The sequence below is a fragment of the Manis pentadactyla genome, chromosome 2 (assembly GCF_030020395.1).
Source record: "Manis pentadactyla isolate mManPen7 chromosome 2, mManPen7.hap1, whole genome shotgun sequence".
In the NCBI taxonomy this organism is placed as follows: domain Eukaryota; kingdom Metazoa; phylum Chordata; class Mammalia; order Pholidota; family Manidae; genus Manis; species Manis pentadactyla.
In genome coordinates, this window is record NC_080020.1 from 7,150,617 (window position 1) to 7,171,903 (window position 21,287).

The 21,287-nt window shown below is 43.1% G+C and overlaps 2 protein-coding genes and 1 pseudogene across 3 annotated transcripts in view; 2 read left to right on the forward strand and 1 right to left on the reverse strand.

Moving 5' to 3' along the window:
• LOC118928331 (transmembrane and coiled-coil domain-containing protein 5A-like) overlaps positions 1-9,840 on the forward strand; it is a 70,610-nt gene extending 60,770 nt beyond the window's left edge. Inside the window, exons 3-8 of one of the 2 annotated variants that reach the window (XM_057489824.1) lie at positions 789-845; positions 1,299-1,358; positions 1,777-1,841; positions 2,940-2,997; positions 4,809-4,849; positions 8,261-9,840. In XM_057489824.1, the coding sequence (XP_057345807.1) occupies positions 789-845; positions 1,299-1,358; positions 1,777-1,841; positions 2,940-2,997; positions 4,809-4,849; positions 8,261-8,459 (480 nt within the window). In that variant the 3' untranslated portion in view covers positions 8,460-9,840. The remainder of the gene's footprint in view (positions 1-788; positions 846-1,298; positions 1,359-1,776; positions 1,842-2,939; positions 2,998-4,808; positions 4,850-8,260) is intronic. The other variant, XM_057489826.1, reaches the window with a different exon arrangement.
• The window catches only part of LOC130680014 (transmembrane and coiled-coil domain-containing protein 5A-like), a 70,610-nt gene extending 52,475 nt beyond the window's left edge, over positions 1-18,135 (reverse strand). Inside the window, exon 1 of the mRNA XM_057489818.1 lies at positions 18,025-18,135. The gene's annotated coding sequence lies outside the window, so the exon portion shown is untranslated. The remainder of the gene's footprint in view (positions 1-18,024) is intronic.
• LOC130682751 (small nucleolar RNA U13) lies at positions 5,232-5,327 on the forward strand (annotated as a pseudogene).
• Positions 18,136-21,287: the final 3,152 nt, after the last annotated feature.

Consider the following 21,287-nt stretch of genomic DNA (forward strand, 5'->3'; position numbering starts at 1 on the left):
TCCTCCTCACCAGGTGTTTCCCCACGCTCCAGCCACATAACTCCCACATACACACTACATATGTGCTCTTTCACAGTCTTAGCTCTTGCTGCAACCCTGCATGGGGCATATTTCTTCCAGACCTCCATTTGGCTACTATTTACCATTTAGATTTCAACCCAGTATCATCCCATCAGACAGGACTTCACCCATGATAGCTCTCATGTCATCGCTATCACTACATTTCTCTGTTTGTATTTCTTTCATAGCATTTATCATTCTCATGCTGACTTATCTGTTAATGTCCCCAACTAGAATGTCAGCTCTGTGAGGCAGAGACTCTGCCTGTCAATCCTGTTCACCACTGTATCCTTTCTGCTCTCATGGCCCTCTGCCCATCGCTACAACATAGCGACCAATATAGAATAGGCTTCCATCAAACAGGGAAGGAAAGAAGGAAGAAGGACTACGGGGAGCAAAAAAGGAGTGAGCGGTTAAGTATATAAAAGGAAAAGAAAGAGTGAGGTTTTTCAAGATTGATGTTTTTCCTAAGAGGAATAGCTAAGAAGGAAGGAAGCTAAGAATTGTAGTTTAAGTGTGAGTGGAGCCCTGATGAATGCTAAGGGCTTGGGAGTGTAGAAGGGCAGGGTCACCAGAAGGACGCTGCATGGTTTGACTCTCCTCCATTAAAAAGACATCTGACATCATACCTGATGAATGCCAACCACTGGAAGATAACCTTTGAGACAGCATTTCAGAATGGAAGCCTGCTTGCACCTTGAGTTACCCATCTCCTTCCCTTTCTATAGGTTAAGTTACAACAGCTGGAAGCTTCCTGTGCTGACCGAGAGAAGGAACTGGCTAAGGTGATGGTAGTAATTTCAGTATTTCTTCTCCCAGAGGAAGGAAAAGTTGATGTTCAGTTAGACGATGCAATACATTCTGCAAATGATTGACTTATATATAATAAGGTTCCAGATGCAGAACCATTATGGGGTTGAGGAGGGGATGAAGGAAAGGAAGGTAAATGCAGTCTCCTAGGTTTCCTTCTCTTCAATAATTTTTACAGGATATGTTCCATATCTGAATCTTCAACAAATTAGTATCTATTCTTCTCTCAACTGTCCCAAAATAAAATTCCCCACAAAATAAAGCTTATCTAGCCTCAGAAAAGAAATGAGTTCATACATACAGCAAAAACACATTTAGAACAATTAGAAAACTACATTTAGGGTCTGGGATTTAGGAGGAAACAAGTATACTCTGGTTCTTAGAGAAATTTCCTGAAAGAAATTTAAGACTGAATTTTGGGTTCCCAGGTAATGGAAGACTACGCATTGGTGGCCCAGCTCTGCAAAGATCAGGTCTTCTGCATTAAGGTACAGTTTCTCGGTAATGGGACAGAGAAGGGTTTGTAAGGTACAGGATAATATGAAACCAGGCTTTTCAAATAACACTTTCTACAACAATATTAACTCTTCAAAGTGGCATGACAAAGGGTCTTTGGGTCCCTGACAACCCACCACCAATATCATTCTGTTACAGCCCTGGTCTCCTGACCTCTGTGCTCTTAAATTCATAACGAGCACTTTTCCTTTCATGACGCCAATTACCCAGGGACCTGCCTGGGAAGGGAGGAAGTGTAGCGAGTGATCAGGAGTGGTGGGGGGTGTCGGGGCTGGAAAAGGACACCAAGCATTCATGTTACCACGTAATAATACATGCTTCTTATGATTAGAAAAAGTGTAAGGCTCCTAATTAATTAGTAACTGTGGTTTCTTTTATTTCTCTGGGAAGAAGTACCAGGAAACTTCAAAGAACATTGAAGAAGAGGTAGAGACGCGGCTCCTTGAGAGAGAAGTGTGAGTTCTGGCAAAAAAGGAACTTCTTGGTTTTAGTCGTTAACTCCATCTCAGCCTGGGTCAGAGCAAACATTCCTCTGACCAGTTCCTACTCGGGACTGAGTGAGCCCCAACCCCACCTCTCTCTCCCTTCTGTTAGGGATTGCTTGACTCCCACTAAACCGCACCAACTTTAAAATGCAGGTCCTTCTTCCATCCTTCTTAAAAAACCACAGAAACACATCTTCCTTCATACTTTTATCACATTTTCAATTATTCAGGTTTATATTAAGGGCAGGAACATCTGATTTTCAAAGGGCTGGTAGTCAGGCCCTCTGACGAGTAGGACATTCCTACTTTCACAGAAAAGCCCTTTAAACTAATACCACCCTCATTTCCCCAAAAACACAGAGACTCAGCCATGTAAGATAGGCATGAAACTAACGTCTAGACACACGAAGGCTATCATATTACCAAACCCAAACTGTACACTATATTAACTACTAAACTAGGACCATTAAAGGTTAGACATGGCAAGACAAAAGCCCCTCCTTTCTGAGTTTGTCTAGACCTGACATGTTGAGAAAACAAAGTCAAAAATCTCACTCCCATTTCTTGGCCCCTTTTTAGAAGTTAAATCTTAACTTAGTCAAGAGGTACTTACATTTATTAAATATTTTAGAATCTTGGGATCAAGGTAAAGAGACCCAAACTTCATACCACCTCTAAATAGCCCTGGTGTGCATTGTGGCCTGGGAGGGCCACAGGGCACCAGGACTTGGAATTCTGAAGGATACCTTCAAGTTTCCCGAGAGCCTTCTTGAACATTAAGTATGGCTTCACTGCAAAGATAAGTTTCTAGAACAGAGCTGCCCAGTAAAACCTTGTGCCATCCAATAAGGAGCCAAGGGCCACCTACTGAGTACCTGAAACATGGTTAGTGTAACTGAGGAACTGATTTTTATTTTTATTAACTTATTGTTTATAGCTACATGCAGCCACTGGCTTCCATAGTGGACAGCACAGCTTTAGAATATGAAACTTTTTAAATAATCACTATGTAGTATGAGTATCTGAGTGTACTTTATTCAATCCCTATCTTGGTTCATTTCCCCCTAGATCAAAAGTCTTGAGCATGAACTCGGCAAGAAAAGAACATAACAGCCAAAATACTAAGGTGAGCCTTCCACCCTGTGTCCTCTCAGGGCCACTGCCTGTCAGAGTTTCCAAAACACTATAAGCCAGGAAACATACACAAAGCTTCCCATGTGCATTTTCCAAGAACAGTACTAGATATAATTTTAAAGCATTCCAACCTAAAACAAAGAAGACAACTGTCTTCCCTCTCTTACAGCCATGTAAATACGAGACATGTCCTCGTAGAAACTAGTCTAAGACCTAAGAAGGTTCAGAATGCAAGCAAGAAGGAACATTAACTGAGGGCATGCCCTATAGAGAAGAGGCTAATATATGACACATACACCACACCACCCTCCTCCTGCAATCACAGAACTCTTTCCAGATGATCCCAGCATGGTCCCGAATCTTTCAAGACACACACCACCAGGGTTATCTGTCACTATCTGATCACAGTCGCCCCATGAGTTAACATAGTAAGTCATCACTTCTTTATGACACAGCTCCAAATCTGTTCATGTTTAACATCGTGATGTCACCAGTACATATGCAAAGGTCAGAAGGACATAGAATGGGATGCAGAGCATCACGGCTCTTTGCCTGTTTGGCATTTTGTGGCAGCAAGTTCACAGGGCTAAAAGATAAACTTTTATTTAACTTTATTTTTGGAATGAATATTGGTTTTAGAGGCAAGGTTGACATTCACGAGAAATTTATTGGCATGAAATATATGGTCTTGATAATCTCAGAAAAAAAAAGTCTTCTTTTCCTAAAAAGCAAACATCAATAATCCACCATTGTCCCTGGGGTCATCCAGATGTTTGGGTATGTGTCAGACATGCCCACAGTGACCATGACTCCGATTGTCCTGAGCAAGTTATTCTGGCCCCTCTCTTGCATATTCTACTCAGCAAAAAAAATTAACTGGACCCTGAAATTAACTGGACTCCCCCTCTCTAGGACGAGGCTTAGCATACTTTCTGATATGTCCCGACATCTATCCCCAATGGTTCATCAAAGTATTCATCTGACTACCCATCAGAGGAAAAACAGAGTGTCTTCATACAAGATTATGAGAGTCCCATGACGGTCCCGTGCCCTGAGTTTGAGCCGTCTTTACAGAGACGCTCCCTGAGCACCGATTAGAGGGCACTTCACCTCATCTGGCTCAAGTTATAGAACCAAATTTGTAAAACATAAAGTTTCTCATGATTCCAGTTCTATGAGCCTTATTTACACAATTTTAAAGTCTTAATTCCTCTTTTTATCTCCCAAGGAAGTTAAAAGGAAAATGAAATAACAAAGAAAATATTTTGTAAAAGAAATGCCACAAAAATCCAGGATATATCTTCATCTTTACATTTTTATACTTTTAAAACTTATCTCAGAATATATCTGCGTGGTTTCCATAGCTTGTTCATTCCCCTAAGGGTTGCTGGCTGAGCTGAAGGTGAGCAGAGAGTTATGAGGGCCCAGAATGGGGATTCCCAGAGGCCCCGCCTGGCCCTGCCACTCACTAGCTGTATAACCTGGGGCGACATACTGTACGTTTCTGTGCCTTCCTCTACTCCCATCAGTATATAAGAAGGTGAAACAAAATTATATATAAATATGTAAGTGTGTATATATATATATATCTCTGCATATGTATATATAAATACTGCACACACACATATATGCATATATATGTATATGCATTGGCTTTGAAATTTTCATCTGTTTATGCTTATGAAAAAAGTTTGTATGGTATCTAACTGTAACATATAACTAATGGCTCACTGAATATTACTTGACAGTGATGACAGCTTCGAAAAATTGCTTATTTATCAATGTCCTTTCTTCTTCTCCCAGGACAAGTCTCTCCAAAAGAAAGGAATATGGCTCTGTAAAAGGCAAGTAAATATCTTTGAGCGGACTTCCTGAAAACTGGAAGATCTACTAGCCATCCTGAAGACGACAAGGAGAAGCTTGTATACACAGACACACACACACACACACACACACTCTCACTCTCTCTCTCTCACACACACACAGAGTCAACAAACTAGTGTCATCAGTGACCACATTTCTCAGTTTTAATGCTATGACTTCTTGCCGAAAGGCAATTACTAATCTCATTTTCCAGTATTAGCAGCCAACAGCCCAGTAGTAATCAGAAACGGGAATCTTATCACCTAAAAGAGATGTGGCAAATCTCATATTTACTCCCTCTTCCCTTAACAGTCTGAAATAATTTGATGTATCTGGATCCCCAGTAGAGTCTGTAGATTAGAAATGGGGTTCATAGGCATAGTGATTGGGTTTTCACACTACTGTATGAGACACGTCTCCCTCAAACCTTGTTACAATGTTAGCTCTTTACCCCTGACATGAAAAATATATACATACATAGGGAGAGAACTTCTAAATGCAAGTATACTGATGCCTAATAACAGATAAAAGAGGAAATGATTGTGAAAAAGAGGTAAAGCACCTAACAGTATCCAGCACATCATAATTGCTCAAAAATATTTGTTAACCTGAATAAAAACTCAAGATTCAAACAACAGAGTGCATATTAGTTCTGAAGGAATCACTGGGACAGCAAAAACTTCTATTCATGTAGCCCTTGTATTTTCAAGAAAAGGTCAAATTATGTTCAATATAATCTGTTTAAGAAGGCATACAGAAACAGATTCAAAGTGGTATAAAATATGATTTAGAAAGAGTTCCATCAAAATGATTAACATAAAATTATTGGTGTTTAAAGGTAATTTCCAAATGTCTAGAATATTGGCTTAAGGGGGATGTCCCTTCATACAAGGAAAATGAAGTACTACATATTTTGATATTCCTACATACAGTGTTCCTGGAACAACTAGTAGAATTCTTCCTAGAACTCCTAGGACTGCCTTCACCTATACTTCTAACACCCGTGCCCAGCATGGAATCGCCCATGTGACTCCCCAGGACTGTCTGCGTTAATGAGAGTTGGTAATCTGGAGGAGAATGTACAAGTTTAGTTCAGTAAACTACAAATACCTTCCCTCTTGTTTTACTCGACCATTCTGTGGGGCACTGGTGTGCTGGTCGTTAACTCAAGAGATTAGAAAGTTGGTTATTCCTAAGATTTTCCCTGGGAATGTCACCCAGAACCTCCTTATGAATATTGTATCCAGCTTCAAGGAGATTTGCAGGAAGGAGGAAGGAGGTTTGTAAAGGGCCTCTGATTCTAATTCTAAGACACTTCACCAGAAGGGATCCTGGATCCTGGCTCTAAGATCGATCAACTCTAGAGAGAGACGTCAGAGAACTGGTGGGGAAGGGGTTCTCTCTGACTAGTGAGGGCAGGTGGTAATGAATTTGTCCTGGGGCTGGAGGCAGCCCAGAACAGCCGGATAAGGTTAACATAGGAAGGAAACAGTGGCAGTTTGCCCATGCAAGTCATAGTAAAAGAGCAAGGGAAAAAAAATTCATCATTTAAAGAAGAAATCAAGACCACTATAGGGAAATTTAGAGAAATGTATTAAGAAATATTAAAAGTATCATGAATGAAAGAAGAGAAATACCATGATCATGGATAGGAAGCCTTAATATCAGAAATACATCAGTTGTCTCCAGTTGATAGTCAATTCAATTCCAAGCAAACTCCCCAAAAGATTTTTCAGGGAATTGAATGAAATGATTCTAAAATATACTATATTTGGAGGAGTAAAGGGTCAGACATAACCTGGAAATTCTAAAGAAAAGCAAGAGGTGGGGAACATGCCGTTTCAGACATCAGAACTTACTATGAAGCTGCAATAATTATGATAGTGTGCTATTGGGACCAGACTAGGAAAACTGAACAATGAAACAGAACAAAAAAAGAGCTTAGAAACAGTGCACACATTTAGACCTTTGATATGTAACACTAATTATATGTCTTAGGGGAAAGGAAGAATTGTTCAAAAATATGGTAGGGAAAAACGTTACCCAAATAACACAAAAAATGGTATCAGATCACTAACATTCAGCATATATAAAAAGCAAGCCCAAGGTGTTAAAGACGTAAATGTCCACAAAAAGAAAGAAAGGGATCTTTAAAATGCAGCATGAGTTAATCTATTACCACTGAACAAATTACCCCCAAACTTACTAGTTTCAAATAATAAACACTTATCATGCCATAGTTTCTGTGAGTCAGGAATCTTTGAGTCCCTCAGCCTGGTAGTTCCAGCCCAAGGCCTGGTATGAGGCTACCGACAAGATGCTGGCCAAAGTTACAGCCATGAGAAGGCTGGGCTGGGGCTACAGGATCTATTTCCACACGCGCTTTTCTGCTGGATTTTGGCCGGAGGTCTCAGTCCCTCAGCACGTGCGCATCTCCACACGGCCGCCTGGGTGTCCTCCCAATACGACAGCAGGTTTGCTCCTGGGAGGAAGGAAGAAGCTGCGGTGTCTTTAGCACCCGGTCCGGGAAGTCACACCCGGGCACGTCCACGACGCTGCACTCTTTAGAATCGAGCCCTTACGCCCAGTCCACACCCCAGTGCAGGGAAATCTCAGAGTGAGGGGAGCATCAAAGAATTTGTGAACATATTCCTAAAATGCTACGAACTCTCAATGACGATAGAAGTATCTCTCAGGCCGTGGTAATGGGCATGGATTTTTAACACGACATAAAAGGATTGATTGTAATTAAAGGAAAGGTTGATAAACTAGACTTTATTCAAAATTACTAACTTTTGCTCTTCAACACTTAGAGCAAGTGAAAGTTAGAAAGTAGAGGGAAGTTATTCAAAGTACACATGGAAAAGGATTCATATCAAGAACATATAAAGAACTTTTACCATTTAGTAAGAAAAGCTCAACCCAGCAGATAAATGGGCAAAAGGAACACATCAGACCAATAAACCTATGCACAGATATTCAGCATCACTGTTCATCTGGGAAATACAAATCAAGACCATAATGAGATATTACTTTACACCCATTTGATTTGTGAAACTTTAAAAATCTGACGGTAAGTGTTGGAGAGGGTGTAGATCCATAGAAATGCACACTCTGCTAGTGGGGTATAAATTGGTGTGACTACATCACAAGATAATTTCAGATAATGATAAATACTAAAAGAAAATAAAACACAGCGATGGAAGACAGTAACTAGCAAGCCAGCACAAAGGAAGGACCACATTTACAAGGGGTTGCTGGGAGCGGAGACAAGATTTAGTGGGAGACATTTGAATATCAAGAAGGAGCCAGGTGTGCATTTAGGTATGACTTCTATTTTGTTCCTGGTTTTCTAATATCTGGCTAAAAGTTTCTTGGCTTTCTCTTTTCAGGATTTTTCAGGTTCTCTTTTTCATCACCCTATTTTTCATCACACTGCTGGGCTACTTGTTTTTCCACATAAGCTTTATAAATCCAGATCTCCTAATCGACATACTACCCAAGATACTGAACAGGAGCACCCTGTGGAGGCTAAGGAGCTTCCTCTCTGCATCTCTCACACTTCGGACTGAGGACTTGTTGCCCCACTAATTTCCAAAAAACATCCTTGGGAAAAGAAGGCAAGTGGTACTTGACTGAGTACACTAGGCGATGGTGGAACTTGTAGAGGGAAGATGTTTTCTCCAGTTTTTCCCTTGAGGTTTGCCTACTGATTACCTTTCCTCCCATGTTGTCTTTCCAAGATCAACCTTGCCCAGTAAACAGCTCTGTCAATAGATTTCAGCGGCTACAGGATAAGCTAAATAGTATGAAATAGTCAACAAAGAAGATCATTTTCAGAATAATGTCATAGATGCTAAGCAAAGTTAGAGTCTCCCAATACTCCTAGTTAATCTTAAAACTGTAAGAGACTGGATCTCTGCAATGCAGATGGCTCTCTAGTGATAATTAGAACTCTGTAGTAGCAAGTGACCTTAACTTAAGCTCACTTACAAATTACAGCAAAATTTAAAAAAAGATATAGCCTTATGGAACTAAAAATCTGAGGTTTCAGGCATGGCTGAATCCAGAAGTTTCACCAGCGTCCTCAGGGCTTCATCTCTCCCCCTTTCTCTGAATGGGCATTGCTCCTTTAAGTGGCAGTATTCTGCCAATAACCTAAATCTTATACTACCAGATTAGCAACTTCAGTACAATCAGTCTTTTCCAATAGCTACAGCCGGAAAGACCAAAGAATCTGTGTTGGCCGAGGTCAATTGCCTATCCCTGCCCCCTAATCAGCTGATCATGTGTCAGCAAAGTCATCCTTTAAAGAAAGGCTTAAAGGCATCTTGTACCACAGATAAATATTACAAACAGAAGTAACCAAATGGAAAAAAAAATTAAGCAACTTTCTTAATCTGGTAAATTGCCTAGAATGAGTAAATTCTTTCTTAACCCCAGGCCTCAGAGAAAACAAAATCCTCTTCTCCTGGCAGTTACTAGAGTAATATGCAAATATGCATCGTCTGACAATACAAGTCATGGAGTTTTCACCTGGCACCCTAAATGGAAACACCCCCCACCATCTCAAAGAACAGCATTGCATGCGTGGCTTTATTCCCACACTGAGTGGCAGTGGCATTCTAGGGTCCAGTGGAATCGGGCAGTTTCTGCCCAGTAGGTGTGGCCTTAATAGGTGTTTCACTAAACCAGACTTCGTTCTTGGCACAAGGGGAGGATAAGGTATGGCCAACTCCCATTTACCATTGTCCTGCCACATGACAGAGCTGAGCAAGAAATCCACTCCTCTGCACTCATGAATTTGAGACTTAGAATCATGAAAGAAAAAGTATTTTCACACATTGTGATTTCAGAGTCACTTAAGAAAACTTAAAAAAATTTTTCTTCTCATACATATTTCATTATTCATCACTATGTTTTCTCTGCTGTAGCTAAGTGACAAAGCCCCAACTTCTGTGGGACGCAGCAAAGGCAGTCTTAAGAGGAAAGTACATAGCAATCCAGGCATATTTAAAGAAGGAAGAACAATCCCAAATGAATAATCTAACATCACAATTATCGAAATTGGAAAAAGAAGAACAAATGAGGCCTAAGGTCTGCAGACGGAGGGACCTAATAAAGATCAGAGAAGAAATAAATAAAATTGAGAAAAAAATCAATGAAACCAAGAGCTGGTTCTTCAAGAAAATAAACAAAATAGATAAGCCTCTAGCCAGACTTATTAAGAGAAAAAGAGAGTCAACACACATCAACAGAATCAGAAACCAGAAAGGAAAAATCACGACGGACTCCACAGAAATACAAAGAATTATTAGAGAATACTATGAAAATCTATATGCTAACAAACTGGAAAACCTAGGAGAAATGGACAACTTCCTAGAAAAATACAACCTCCCAAGACTGACCCAGAAAGAAATAGAAAATCTAAACAGACCGATTACCAGCAACGAAATTGAATCGGTAATCAAAAAACTACCCAAGAACAAAACCCCCGGGCCAGATGGATTTCCCTCAGAATTTTATCAGACATACAGAGAAGACATAATACCCATTGTTCTTAAAAGTTTTCCAAAAACTAGAAGAGGAGAGAATACTCCCAAGCTCATTCTATGAAGCCAACATCACCCTAATAGCAAAACCTAATAGCAAAGACCCCACCGAAAAAGAAAACTACAGACCAATATCCCTGATGAACGTAGATGCAAAAATACTCAACAAAATATTAGCAAACCGAATTAAAAAATACATCAAGAGGGTCATACACCATGACCAAGTGGGATTCATCTCAGGGATGCAAGGATGGTACAACATTTGAAAATCCATCAACATCATGCACCACATCAACAAAAAGAAGGGCAAAAGCCACATGATCATCTCCATAGATGCTGAAAAACCATTCGATGAAATTCAACATCCATTCATGATAAAAACTCTCAACAAAATGGGCATAGAGGGCAAGTACCTCAACATAATAAAGGCCATATATGATAAACCCACACCTAACATCATACTGAACAGCGAGAGGCTGATAGCTTTTCCTCCGAGATCGGGAACAAGACGGATGCCCACTCACCTCCCTGTTATTGAACATAGTACTGGAGGTCTTAGCCACAGCAATCAGACAAAACAAGAAGAAATGCAAGGAATCCAGATTGGTAAAGAAGTCAAACTGTCACTATTTGCAGATGACATGATATTGTACATAAAAAACCCTAAAGACGCCACTGCAAAACTATTAGAACTAATATCGGAATTCAGCGAAGTTGCAAGATAAAAAATTAACACACAGAAATCTGTAGCTTTCCTATACACTGACAATAAACTAAGAGAAAGAGAAATCAGGAAAACAATTCCATTCACACTAGCATCAAAAAAAATAAAATACCTAGGAATAAACCTAACCAAGGAAGTGAAAGACCTATACCCTGAAAAACTACAGAACACTCTTAAGAGAAATTAAAGAGGACACTAACAAATGGAAATTCATCCCATGCTCTTGGCTAGGAAGAATTAATATCATCAAAATGGCCATCCTGCCCAAAGCTATATACAGATTTAATGCAATCCCTATCAAATTACAAACAACATTCTTCAACGAACTGGAACAACTAGTTCAAAAATTCATATGGAAACACCAAAGACCCCAAATAGCCAAAGCAATCCTGAGAAGGAAGAATAAGGGGTGGGGGTGGGGAATCTCGCTCCCCAACTTCAAGCTCTACTACAAAGCCACAGTAATCAAGACAATTTGGTACTGGCACAAGAACAGAGCCACAGACCAGTGGAACAGAATAGAGATGACATTAACCCAAACATACATGGTCAATTAATATATAATAAAGGAGCCATGGACATACAATGGGGAAAGGACAGTCTCTTCAACAGATGGTGCTGGCAAAACTGGACAGCTACGTGTAAGAGAATGAAACTGGATCACTGTCTAACCCCATACACGAAAGTAAATTTGAAATGGATCAAAGACCTGAACGTAAGTCATGAAACCAGAGAACTCTTAGAAGAAAACATAGGTAAAAATCTCTTCAACATAAACATGAGCTACTTCTTCATGAACATATCTCCCCAGACAAGGGAAACAAAAGCAAAAATGAACAAGTGGGACTATATCAAGCTGAAAAGCTTCTGTACAGCAAAGGACACCATCAATAGAGCAAAAAGGTACCCTACAGTATGGGAGAATATATTCATAAATGACAGATCTGACAAAGGATTGACATCCAAAGTATATAAAGAGCTCACACACCTCAACAAACAAAAAGCAAATAATCCAATTAAAAAATGGGCAGAGGAGCTGAACAGACAGTTCTCCAAAGAAGAAATTCAGATGGCCAATGGACACATGAAAAGATGCTCCACATCGCCAGTCATCAGAGAAATGCAAATTAAAACCACAATGAGATACCACCTCACACCACTAAGGATCGCAGCCATTCAAAAGACAAACAACCACCAATGTTGGCAAGGATGTGGAGAAAGGAGAACCCTCCTACACTGCTGGTGGGAATGTAAATTAGTTCAATCATTGTGGAAAGCAGTATGGAGGTTCCTCAACAAGCTCAAAATAGAAACACCATTTGACCCAGGAATTCCACTTCTAGGAATTTACCCTAAGAATGCATGAGCCCAGTTTGAAAAAGACAGATGCACCCCTATGTTTATCGCTGCACTATTTACAATAGCCAAGAAATGGAAGCAACCTAAGTGTCCATCAGTAGATGAATGGATAAAGAAGAGGTGGTACATCTACACAATGGAGAATCATTCAGCTGTAAGAAAACATATCCTACCATTTGCAAAAACATGGATGGAGCTAGAGGGTATTATGCTCGGTGAAATAAGCCAGGCGGAGAAAGACAAGTATCAAATGATTTCACTCATATGTGGAGTATAACAACAAAGAAAAACTGAAGGAACAAAACAGTAGCAGAATCACAGAACCCAAGAATGGACTAACAGTTACCAAAGGGAAAGGGACTGGGGAGGATGGGTGGGAAGGGAGGGATAAGGGTGGGGAAAAAGAAAGGGGGCATTACGATTAGCATGTATACTGTGGGGGGGGGGCGGCATGGGGAGGGCTGTGCAAAACATGTAAAACAAGTAGTGATTCTACACCATCTTACTATGCTGATGGACAGTGACTGTAATGGGGTGGAGGGGGGCCTTGGTGAAGGGGGATGCCTGGTAAACATAATGTTTTTTCATGTAATTGTAGATTAATGACAACAAAATTTTTACAAAGTGTAAAAGGGAGGCAGAAGAGGAGGTCAGGGAGCTCTGTGACTTGAGGAGAACTTGTGCAGCCTTCTTTAGTGGTGTTGGGAAAGGGCCATAAGCTAGGGAATGCAGGCAGCCTCTAGAAGCTGGAAAAGCTAAGAAAATGGATTTTCTCTTAAAGTTTCCAGAAAGAAGGACAGTCTGTTGACACCTTAATTTTTTCTGAGTAAGACTTGTGTTGGACTTCTGACCTATAGAACTGTAAGATAATAAATTTGTGTTGATGTAAGTCAAAAAAGAAACAAACATTGCATGAAGAACAACCAACATCAACATCCTCTGGAAGAGTCATTCCAGATGATCATCAAAAAACTTCAGCAAAGATCCTGGCGCTGTTGCAGTTGTAGCTGCACTCATCCCACCAGTTCCTGGACTTGCCATTGGAATGAAGAAGGAAATATCTAAGCTGGCCTGTGCATACAGTAAAACAACAAATTTGACTGGATCTGTATTGTCAGAACTCAACCAAGAATTAGGAGAAGTGCAAGTTGCAGTGCTCCAAAATCGTGTGACTGTAGACTATCTATTGTTAAAAGAACATATGGGATGTGAACAGTTTCCAGGAATGTGTTGTTTTAATTTGTCGGATTTTTCTCAAACTATTTAAATTCAGTTAGACAATATCCATCATATTACTGATAAGTTTTCACAAATGCCTAGGGTACCTAACTGGTTTTCTTGGTTTCACTGGATATGGCTGGTAATTGTTGGTCTGCTTTTGTTATGTAGCTGTATTCCTATTATGTTAATGTGTGTACACAATTTAATTAGTAGTTTAAAACCTACACATGCTTATGTTACTCTACAAGAAGATATGTCAAAGAAATAATCAATCTTCCCATGTTTTCTTCCGTCTGCTACTTCTATACCTTTTCTTCTTCCTTCCTAATTACAACCCTTTAGTAGAATCGTGCCTCATATCGAAAATTACTGAGTATCATAATTCTTTCAAGTGGTAAAGATACCTCAAGACAAATGCTGGGCATAGAAGCCACAGGGCATAAATCTGCAAAGAAGTAAAAAGCTAACCTTTTCAAACAATATTGCTTCTCTCTCACTTACCAACTTTACATTTCCCTGTATGGCCCTGGTAGATGGCTGGTTAGCCAAAGACGGGTAAGATTCCTCAAGGGAGGAACAACCTAAGACAGGCACAGTCGCAGGGGGGCCATCAGGTGAGAAATTGGGGGCTTAGAACCTCACCCCCCGTTCTGAGAGAAATCTGCATCCGTGGATGTTTTGTTTCCCTTGTCTAGCTTGGATTAATACTTAGTCTATAGGCACAGGCCTGATGATCTACATTTGCCCTCTTACAGCACTAAATTATGTTTTCTACCTTTATCTTACATCTACCTACCACTTTAGCATTTTATTAAAAAAAAATACGGGAGAAATGTGGGATTCACATATAAATCAAGTATAAAAATCAAATGGATAATCATATCTGACTTGATTGTTCATAGTTCATGATGCGTGATCAAAACCGAAAGTTTCTGTGATATGACTGCCCTTGCACTGTTCACCATGTAAGAACTTGTTCACCATGTAAGAACTTGTTCATTATGCTTCAGAAGATTGGAGACTGTTGAGAATTAGGCTTGGGGTTGATTAGTGATTGTGCATTAAGTCCCCTATACAGAATTTTATTGTTGTTAACAACCATTTGATCAATAAGTATGAGAGATGCCCTCTCAAAAAAACATTGCAATTAATTAATTTGGGGCGCACCATAAAGTGTCTTTCATAGTACTAATTAACTAACTGAACCAACCACTGCTAGTGAGCTTCTACTATGTGGCCAGCAGAGCTACCACACAGATCCATTCCCAGCCTTCCAGAAGCTTGCAGGCAGGCAGGCAGGCAGGTAGGCACCAAACACACAGTCCAATAACTAACCGTTAAGAGTTATGGCACATCATGACAAGAGCTGTGAAGGAAATATGCTAGAAAAGCCTGCAGCAGCAAGGGAGATGGTAAGAGCCCTAGAACATTCTGAATACCAACAGATTCCTGGGAAGTCCAGATTCCTAAGAAGAATGCTCTGGAGGCAGCCTCCTGAAGTGAGGTGTCAGTTACCACGCTTTTAAAGTTCAGTTGTCACCCTTGGTTTGTCTAAGGAGGACATTGTTTCCACAAGTCTGGGAAGGCTAGGTATGGATTTTTATACTGGGGACCAGACAGGGTGATATTTGGCAACTTTCAGGGAGGTGATGGACTTGCGGGCAGTGCTCTTTGCCTTAGATGTATGATGTGGGAGGTGGGAACGTAGGCCTGAGGGGCATTAGAGGTGCCTCCTTCCTCTTCCTGTTTTTCTTCCCTAGTGAGCGTGTATGCACTTTGCAGACTTGACCAGGAGTCAGTTAACAGGTGAGAACTGCTCTACAGATCACAGTCTTAGTGCCCGAGGAGCCAACCAGAAGCCCTGTCCATTTCCTGCCTGCCCTTCCAGGCCCTGAGAGGAGGAGGTGTCTGCAGTGTTTTGTTGGGATGGGGTGGGTGGAGACGTTGTCTCCTTCATATTGGACTGGAAGCCAGGGGTTCCCTACAGAACTCCTTCCGCCTGGCTTTGCCTGTACTAGGAGTGAGGGGAGCTTATGCCAAAACCTGCTCATGTGCTCATCCCTGCCACCAGCCCTCCTGTAGCTTCCACGTCCCCAGTCCGTGCGTGTTTCCTTCCTGGGGGCCTCAGCACAGCTGAGAGGCAGATGGAAGAAAGGTGTAAAATTATTGTAGGGACGGGGAGGGACTTTCACAACAGCAACAATGTTTCAGTAATGTTGGCACAGCACTCAACCACTCACAAGTACATTCACACCTGGTATCTGTCTGGCTCTCAGAGGTGGGCGCTGATCTCCAGCCTTAGATTCTGCCTCCCATTTCTTTACAGACACATGCCCTTTGAGACGTCTAGGCCTTTTCTAGACCACGGTCCCCGAGGAATGCTGAACTCTTTCCTCATGTCAATTCCAATTTCTGCAAGCCCTCACCACTTCTGTGAAACTCCTATCAAACACACTTCTGAAAGAGTCGGGGCGGGCAGGGGCTGCAGAGAACATCTAGTCCAACTTAGTCACTAGCCCAAAGAAAAGGGACTGAGCGAAGGCCACACAGCCTGTCAGGAACCCAGCAGGGCTCAGACACGTGAGGGCAGACACGCACACGTACACTGCCCCCATGCCCCCAATGCCTTACATAGCTGCACACTTCGCCCTCCTGGGGCTTCTCACGGGCGCACAGTGGGTGCTCTAAGTCGGGGTGTTTGAAAGTGTAACCTGTCAACCTTATTTTACCCTTACTGAGGGGAATGGGGTGGGAGGAGCTCGCCATTCTCAGGGATCCTGGAGGGGATTCTTTTACAAAATAAAGACTCTAGTATGAACAATGGTTTTGCACACAGGAGGTGACTCAGTCCTGGGACTGAGGGACTGGCACACACGCGGCTTGCCCTAGCAGGAGGCACCTGTAAACACAGCACCGGGCCTTCCAAACCCTGATCCCACGACCCCTCTGAACGCTGCTCAGCCCCCACCCCACCCCTCTCCCCCTCCTCCACCCCTCCGGACAGTTCTCCAAAGGTGGGCTGAGGTCTTGTCTGTTTGCTAAGAGTAAGTTAAGAATCTTACTTGTTAACGACCTGGGTGTTAAAATGCAATCTTACCTTTAAGTTGGGATCCTTCCTGCCTTTTACTATATTGTTCGTGGCTGGGCTCACTTGCCATACTAATTGCCCAGGTTGTACATTACTTGATGAGGCGCTGGAGGAGGAAAAGCAGCATCTGGGCAAAGTTAAACAGAAACCCGGCCTTTTAGCAGGCTAAAGTAAATATCACAATAGCCTCCTTTAATTGACACAATGAAGACAATGGGCTGTGCGGAGGTATTTTCTTATCTGGGGGATATCCGTTCAAACATTCCAGGTCAGGTTACTCCTGGCTTTTTAGTTTTAACTAATCTTCACTGAAGAATGCTTATACTCCCACTTTAATATTCTACTTGGCAGCAGTGACTCTGACTTTGCTTAATTGTTTAATACGGAGTTCCCGCGGGGGTCTTTTTCCAGGTGCCCCCACCCTACTCTGACTACCCACGGTCACTGTCTCAGAATCTCTGTGGCTGGTCACAAATTACTCAGCTGCAGATTACAAACCGAAAGGACAGAAAGATATGAATTTCTAAATACAAGAAAATGCACTGTCACTCCCAGACAAAAGTAAAGAAACTTCATTCCCAAATAAAAAATACGGGAGGTGCGTCATGAAAAACGTTTTAATTCTAAAGGCGCTGCCTCCGGGCGGCCTCTCGCCCGCCGCCCCGCCGCGAGTCACACTTGGACTTCAGCTCGGCAGGCCCTCGCCCTCGAGGCCCCCGCCGAGAAAATCCACACACGGCACAACGCCCACCGGCCTCCCCGTCGGCGCGGCCCGGCCCCTCCGCCTGCGGCCCCGGCCCGGGCGATGGGAGCAGGTCGGCGGCGCGGCCCCGGGCCGGGCGGACGCGCGCCACGGGGCGGAGAGCAGCCGCCCTCACCGCCCGGCCCCGGAGGGAGGAGCAGCGGCTGTGGCGGGCCCCTCTCCCCTCGCCACGGTGAACTCCGCCGGCCGCTCGGACGTCTGCCCCGGGCGGACCCGCTCCGCTCCCTCCCTTCACGGGCGGCCCCTCCGGCGGAGCGCGCCGACTCGCGGACCCCGGCGGGGCCCAGCGAGACCCCCACCCGCGCCGGCCGCTTCACGGCCCCGAGGGTCACGCGCTGCCCGCCGAGCCACTTGCACGGCCGCCCCTTCACGGGCTCCACCGAGACCTCAGGCGGAGGCAGGGGTCCCTGCGCTCCATCCGGGTCCCGACGCGCCCCGAGGCCACATACCTTCCAGCCCGCCGAGCCGTCGCCGTCGGCTTCACCCCTGAAGCGTGGCCCACTGTGGACGCTCCGCGGCAGCGGGAGCCGCTTCTCAGCCGAGCTCTCGATGGCCTTGGCGATGCGGTCGGCAGGGGATAGGCTGCCCCACGCGCTGCGGCGGGACAAGCGGCTCCGAAGGCAGGCGCGCAGCGGCGTCGCGGTTCCTGGTCGAGCCGCCCGACGGCGCCAGGCTGGAGGAGGCAGAGCTGGACTGGCTGAAGTCCGGCTGGGACAGCGGCTCGAAATCCGGGTCGATCTCCACCACGTGGGGCGCTTCGGCCACAGTGACTGCCGCACGCCGCACACCGCGGGAGAGCCGAGGCGCGCCGAGAGCCCAGCGGGCGCGAGGCGATCCGAGGCTGGGGGCGAGGTCAGTACAGCCAGCGCATGCGAGGCGGGAGGATGGCGCCGCCGAGCACGGAGCGCGTCCATCGACATCTGGTCTCCGAGGGCCCACTGCGCGGACGGGACGGCTCAGGCCGCTCTTCCCCGGGCCGGCGGACCGAAGCACGAAGGGGACGCTGAGAACTGCTTCTCTCGGCGGCGCTCGGGATGCTACTGACTGATGAATACGGCGGCGGCAGCGCCTGCAGCTACTACGCAGCCGCCGGTCTTACGTGTCTGCGCGCGCGCCCAATAGCTGTCTGCTCCGCAGCGCCCCGCGCTCATTGGCCGCGTGGACCGTCAGTCGGGGGCTAGTAGCCCCCGGAACAAGACAGGGATTCCCACCTTCCCCAAGGTTATTCGACATAGTTCTGTAGGTCCTAACCACGGCAATCACACAAAACAAAGAAATATAAGGCTTCCAGATAGGTAAAGCAGAGGTCAAACTGTCACTATTTGCAGATGACATGATAATATACATAAAATACCCTAAAGACTCCACTCCAAAACTACTAGAATCTGAATTCAGCAAAGTTGCAGGATACAAAATACACCGAAATCTGTTGCATTACTATACACTAACGATGAACTAGCAGAAAGAGAAATCAGGAAAATAATTCCATTCACAATTGCATCAAAAAGAATAAAATACCTAGAATAAACCTAACCAAGGAAGTGAAAAATCCTATACCCTGAAAACTACAAGACACCCTTAAGAGAAATTAAAGAGGACACTAACAAATGGAAACTCATCCCATGCTCTTGGTTAGGAAGAATTAGTATTGTCAAAATGGAAGAATTAATATTGTCAAAATGGCAGAATTAATATTGTCAAAATGGCCATCCTGCCCAAAGCAATCTACAGACTGAATGCAATCCCTACCAAATTACCAACAGCATTCTTCAATGAACTGGAACATATAGTTCTAAAATTCATATGGAAACACCAAAGACCCCGAATAGCCAAAGCAATCCTGAGAAGGAAGAATAAAGTGGGGGGGATCTCGCTCCCCAACTTCAAGCTCTACTACAAAGCCACAGGAATCAAGACAATTTGGTACTGGCACAAGAACAGAGCCACAGACCAGTGGAACAGAATAGAGACTCCAAACATTAACCCAAACATATATGGTCAATTAACATACGATAAGGGAGCCATGGACATACAATGGCGAAATGACAGTCTCTTCAACAGCTGGTGTTGGCAAAACGGGACAGCTACATGTAAGAGAATGAAACTGGATCATTGTCTAACCCCATACACAAGAGTAAATTCAAAATGGATCAAAGACCTGAATGCAAGTCATGAAACCATAAAACTCTTAGGAAAAAACATAGGCAAAATCTCTTGGACATAAACATGAGCGACTTCTTCATGAACATATCTCCCCGGGAAAGGGAAACAAAAGCAAAGATAAACAAGTGGACTATATCAAGCTGAAAAGTTTCTGTACAGCAAAGAACATGATCAATAGAACAAAAAGACACCCTACAGTATGGGAGAATATATTCATAAATGACATGTCCAATAAAGGATTGACATCCAAAATATATAAAGAGCTCATGCACCTCAACAAAGAAAAAGCAAATAAGCCAATTAAAAAATGGGCAGAGGATATGAATAGACACTTCTCCAGAGAAGAAATTCAGATGGCCAACAGGCACATAAAAAGATGCTCCACATCGCTAATCATCAGAGAAATGCAAATTAAAACCACAATGAGATATCACCTCACACCAATAAAGATGGCCAGCATCAAAAAGACTAAAAACAACAAACGCTGGCGAGGATGTGGAGAAAGGGGAACCCTCCTACACTGCTGGTGGGAATGTAAGCTAGTTCAACCATTGAGGAAAGCAATATGGAGGTTCCTCAAAAAACTAAAAATAGAAATACCATTTGACCCAGGAATCCCATTCCTTGGAATTTACCCAAAGAATGCAACTTCTCAGATTCAAAAAGACATATATGCACCCCTATGTTTATCACAGCACTTTTTACAATAGCCAAGATATGGAAGCAACCTAAGTGTCCATCAGTAGATGAATGGATGAAGAAGTGGAATACTATTCGGCCATAAGAAAGAAACAAATCCTACCATTTCCAACCACATGGATGGAGCTGGAGGACATTATGCTCAGTGAAATAAGCCAGGTGGAGAAAGACAAATGCCAAATGATTTCCCTCATTTGTGGAGTATAACAATGAAGCAAAACTGAAGGAACAAAATGGCAGCAGATTCAGAGACTCCAAGAATGAACTAGTGGTTACTACAGGGGAGGGGTGTGTGAGGGTGGGTGGGGAGGGAGAAGGGGACAGAGGGGTATTATGTTTAGTACACATGGTGTGGGGGATCACGGGGAGAACAGTCTATCACAGAGAAGGGACATAGTGGATCTCTGGCAACTTGCTGCACTGATGGACAGTGACTGCATTGGGGTATGGGTGGGGACTTAATAATATGGGTAAATGTAGTAACCACATTGTTTTTTCATGTGAAACCTTCATAAGAGTGTATATCAATCAAACCTTAATAAAAAATTTTAAAAAATCTATTAGAACTAATAAATTTAGTAAGTCATAGGCTACAAAATTAATATATAGAAAACAGTTGCATTTCTACACACTAATAACGAGCTATCAGAAAGAGGAATTTAGAAAACAATTTCATTTATAATTGCATTAAAAAGAATAAGATGCTTAGAATAAATTTAACTAAGGAGATGAAAGAACTGTGTTGGTGAAAGAAACTGAAGACAGAAATAAAGGGAAAGACATACTGCACTCTTGGATTGGAAGAATTAGTATTGTTAAAATTTTCATACTACCCAAAGAAATCTACAGA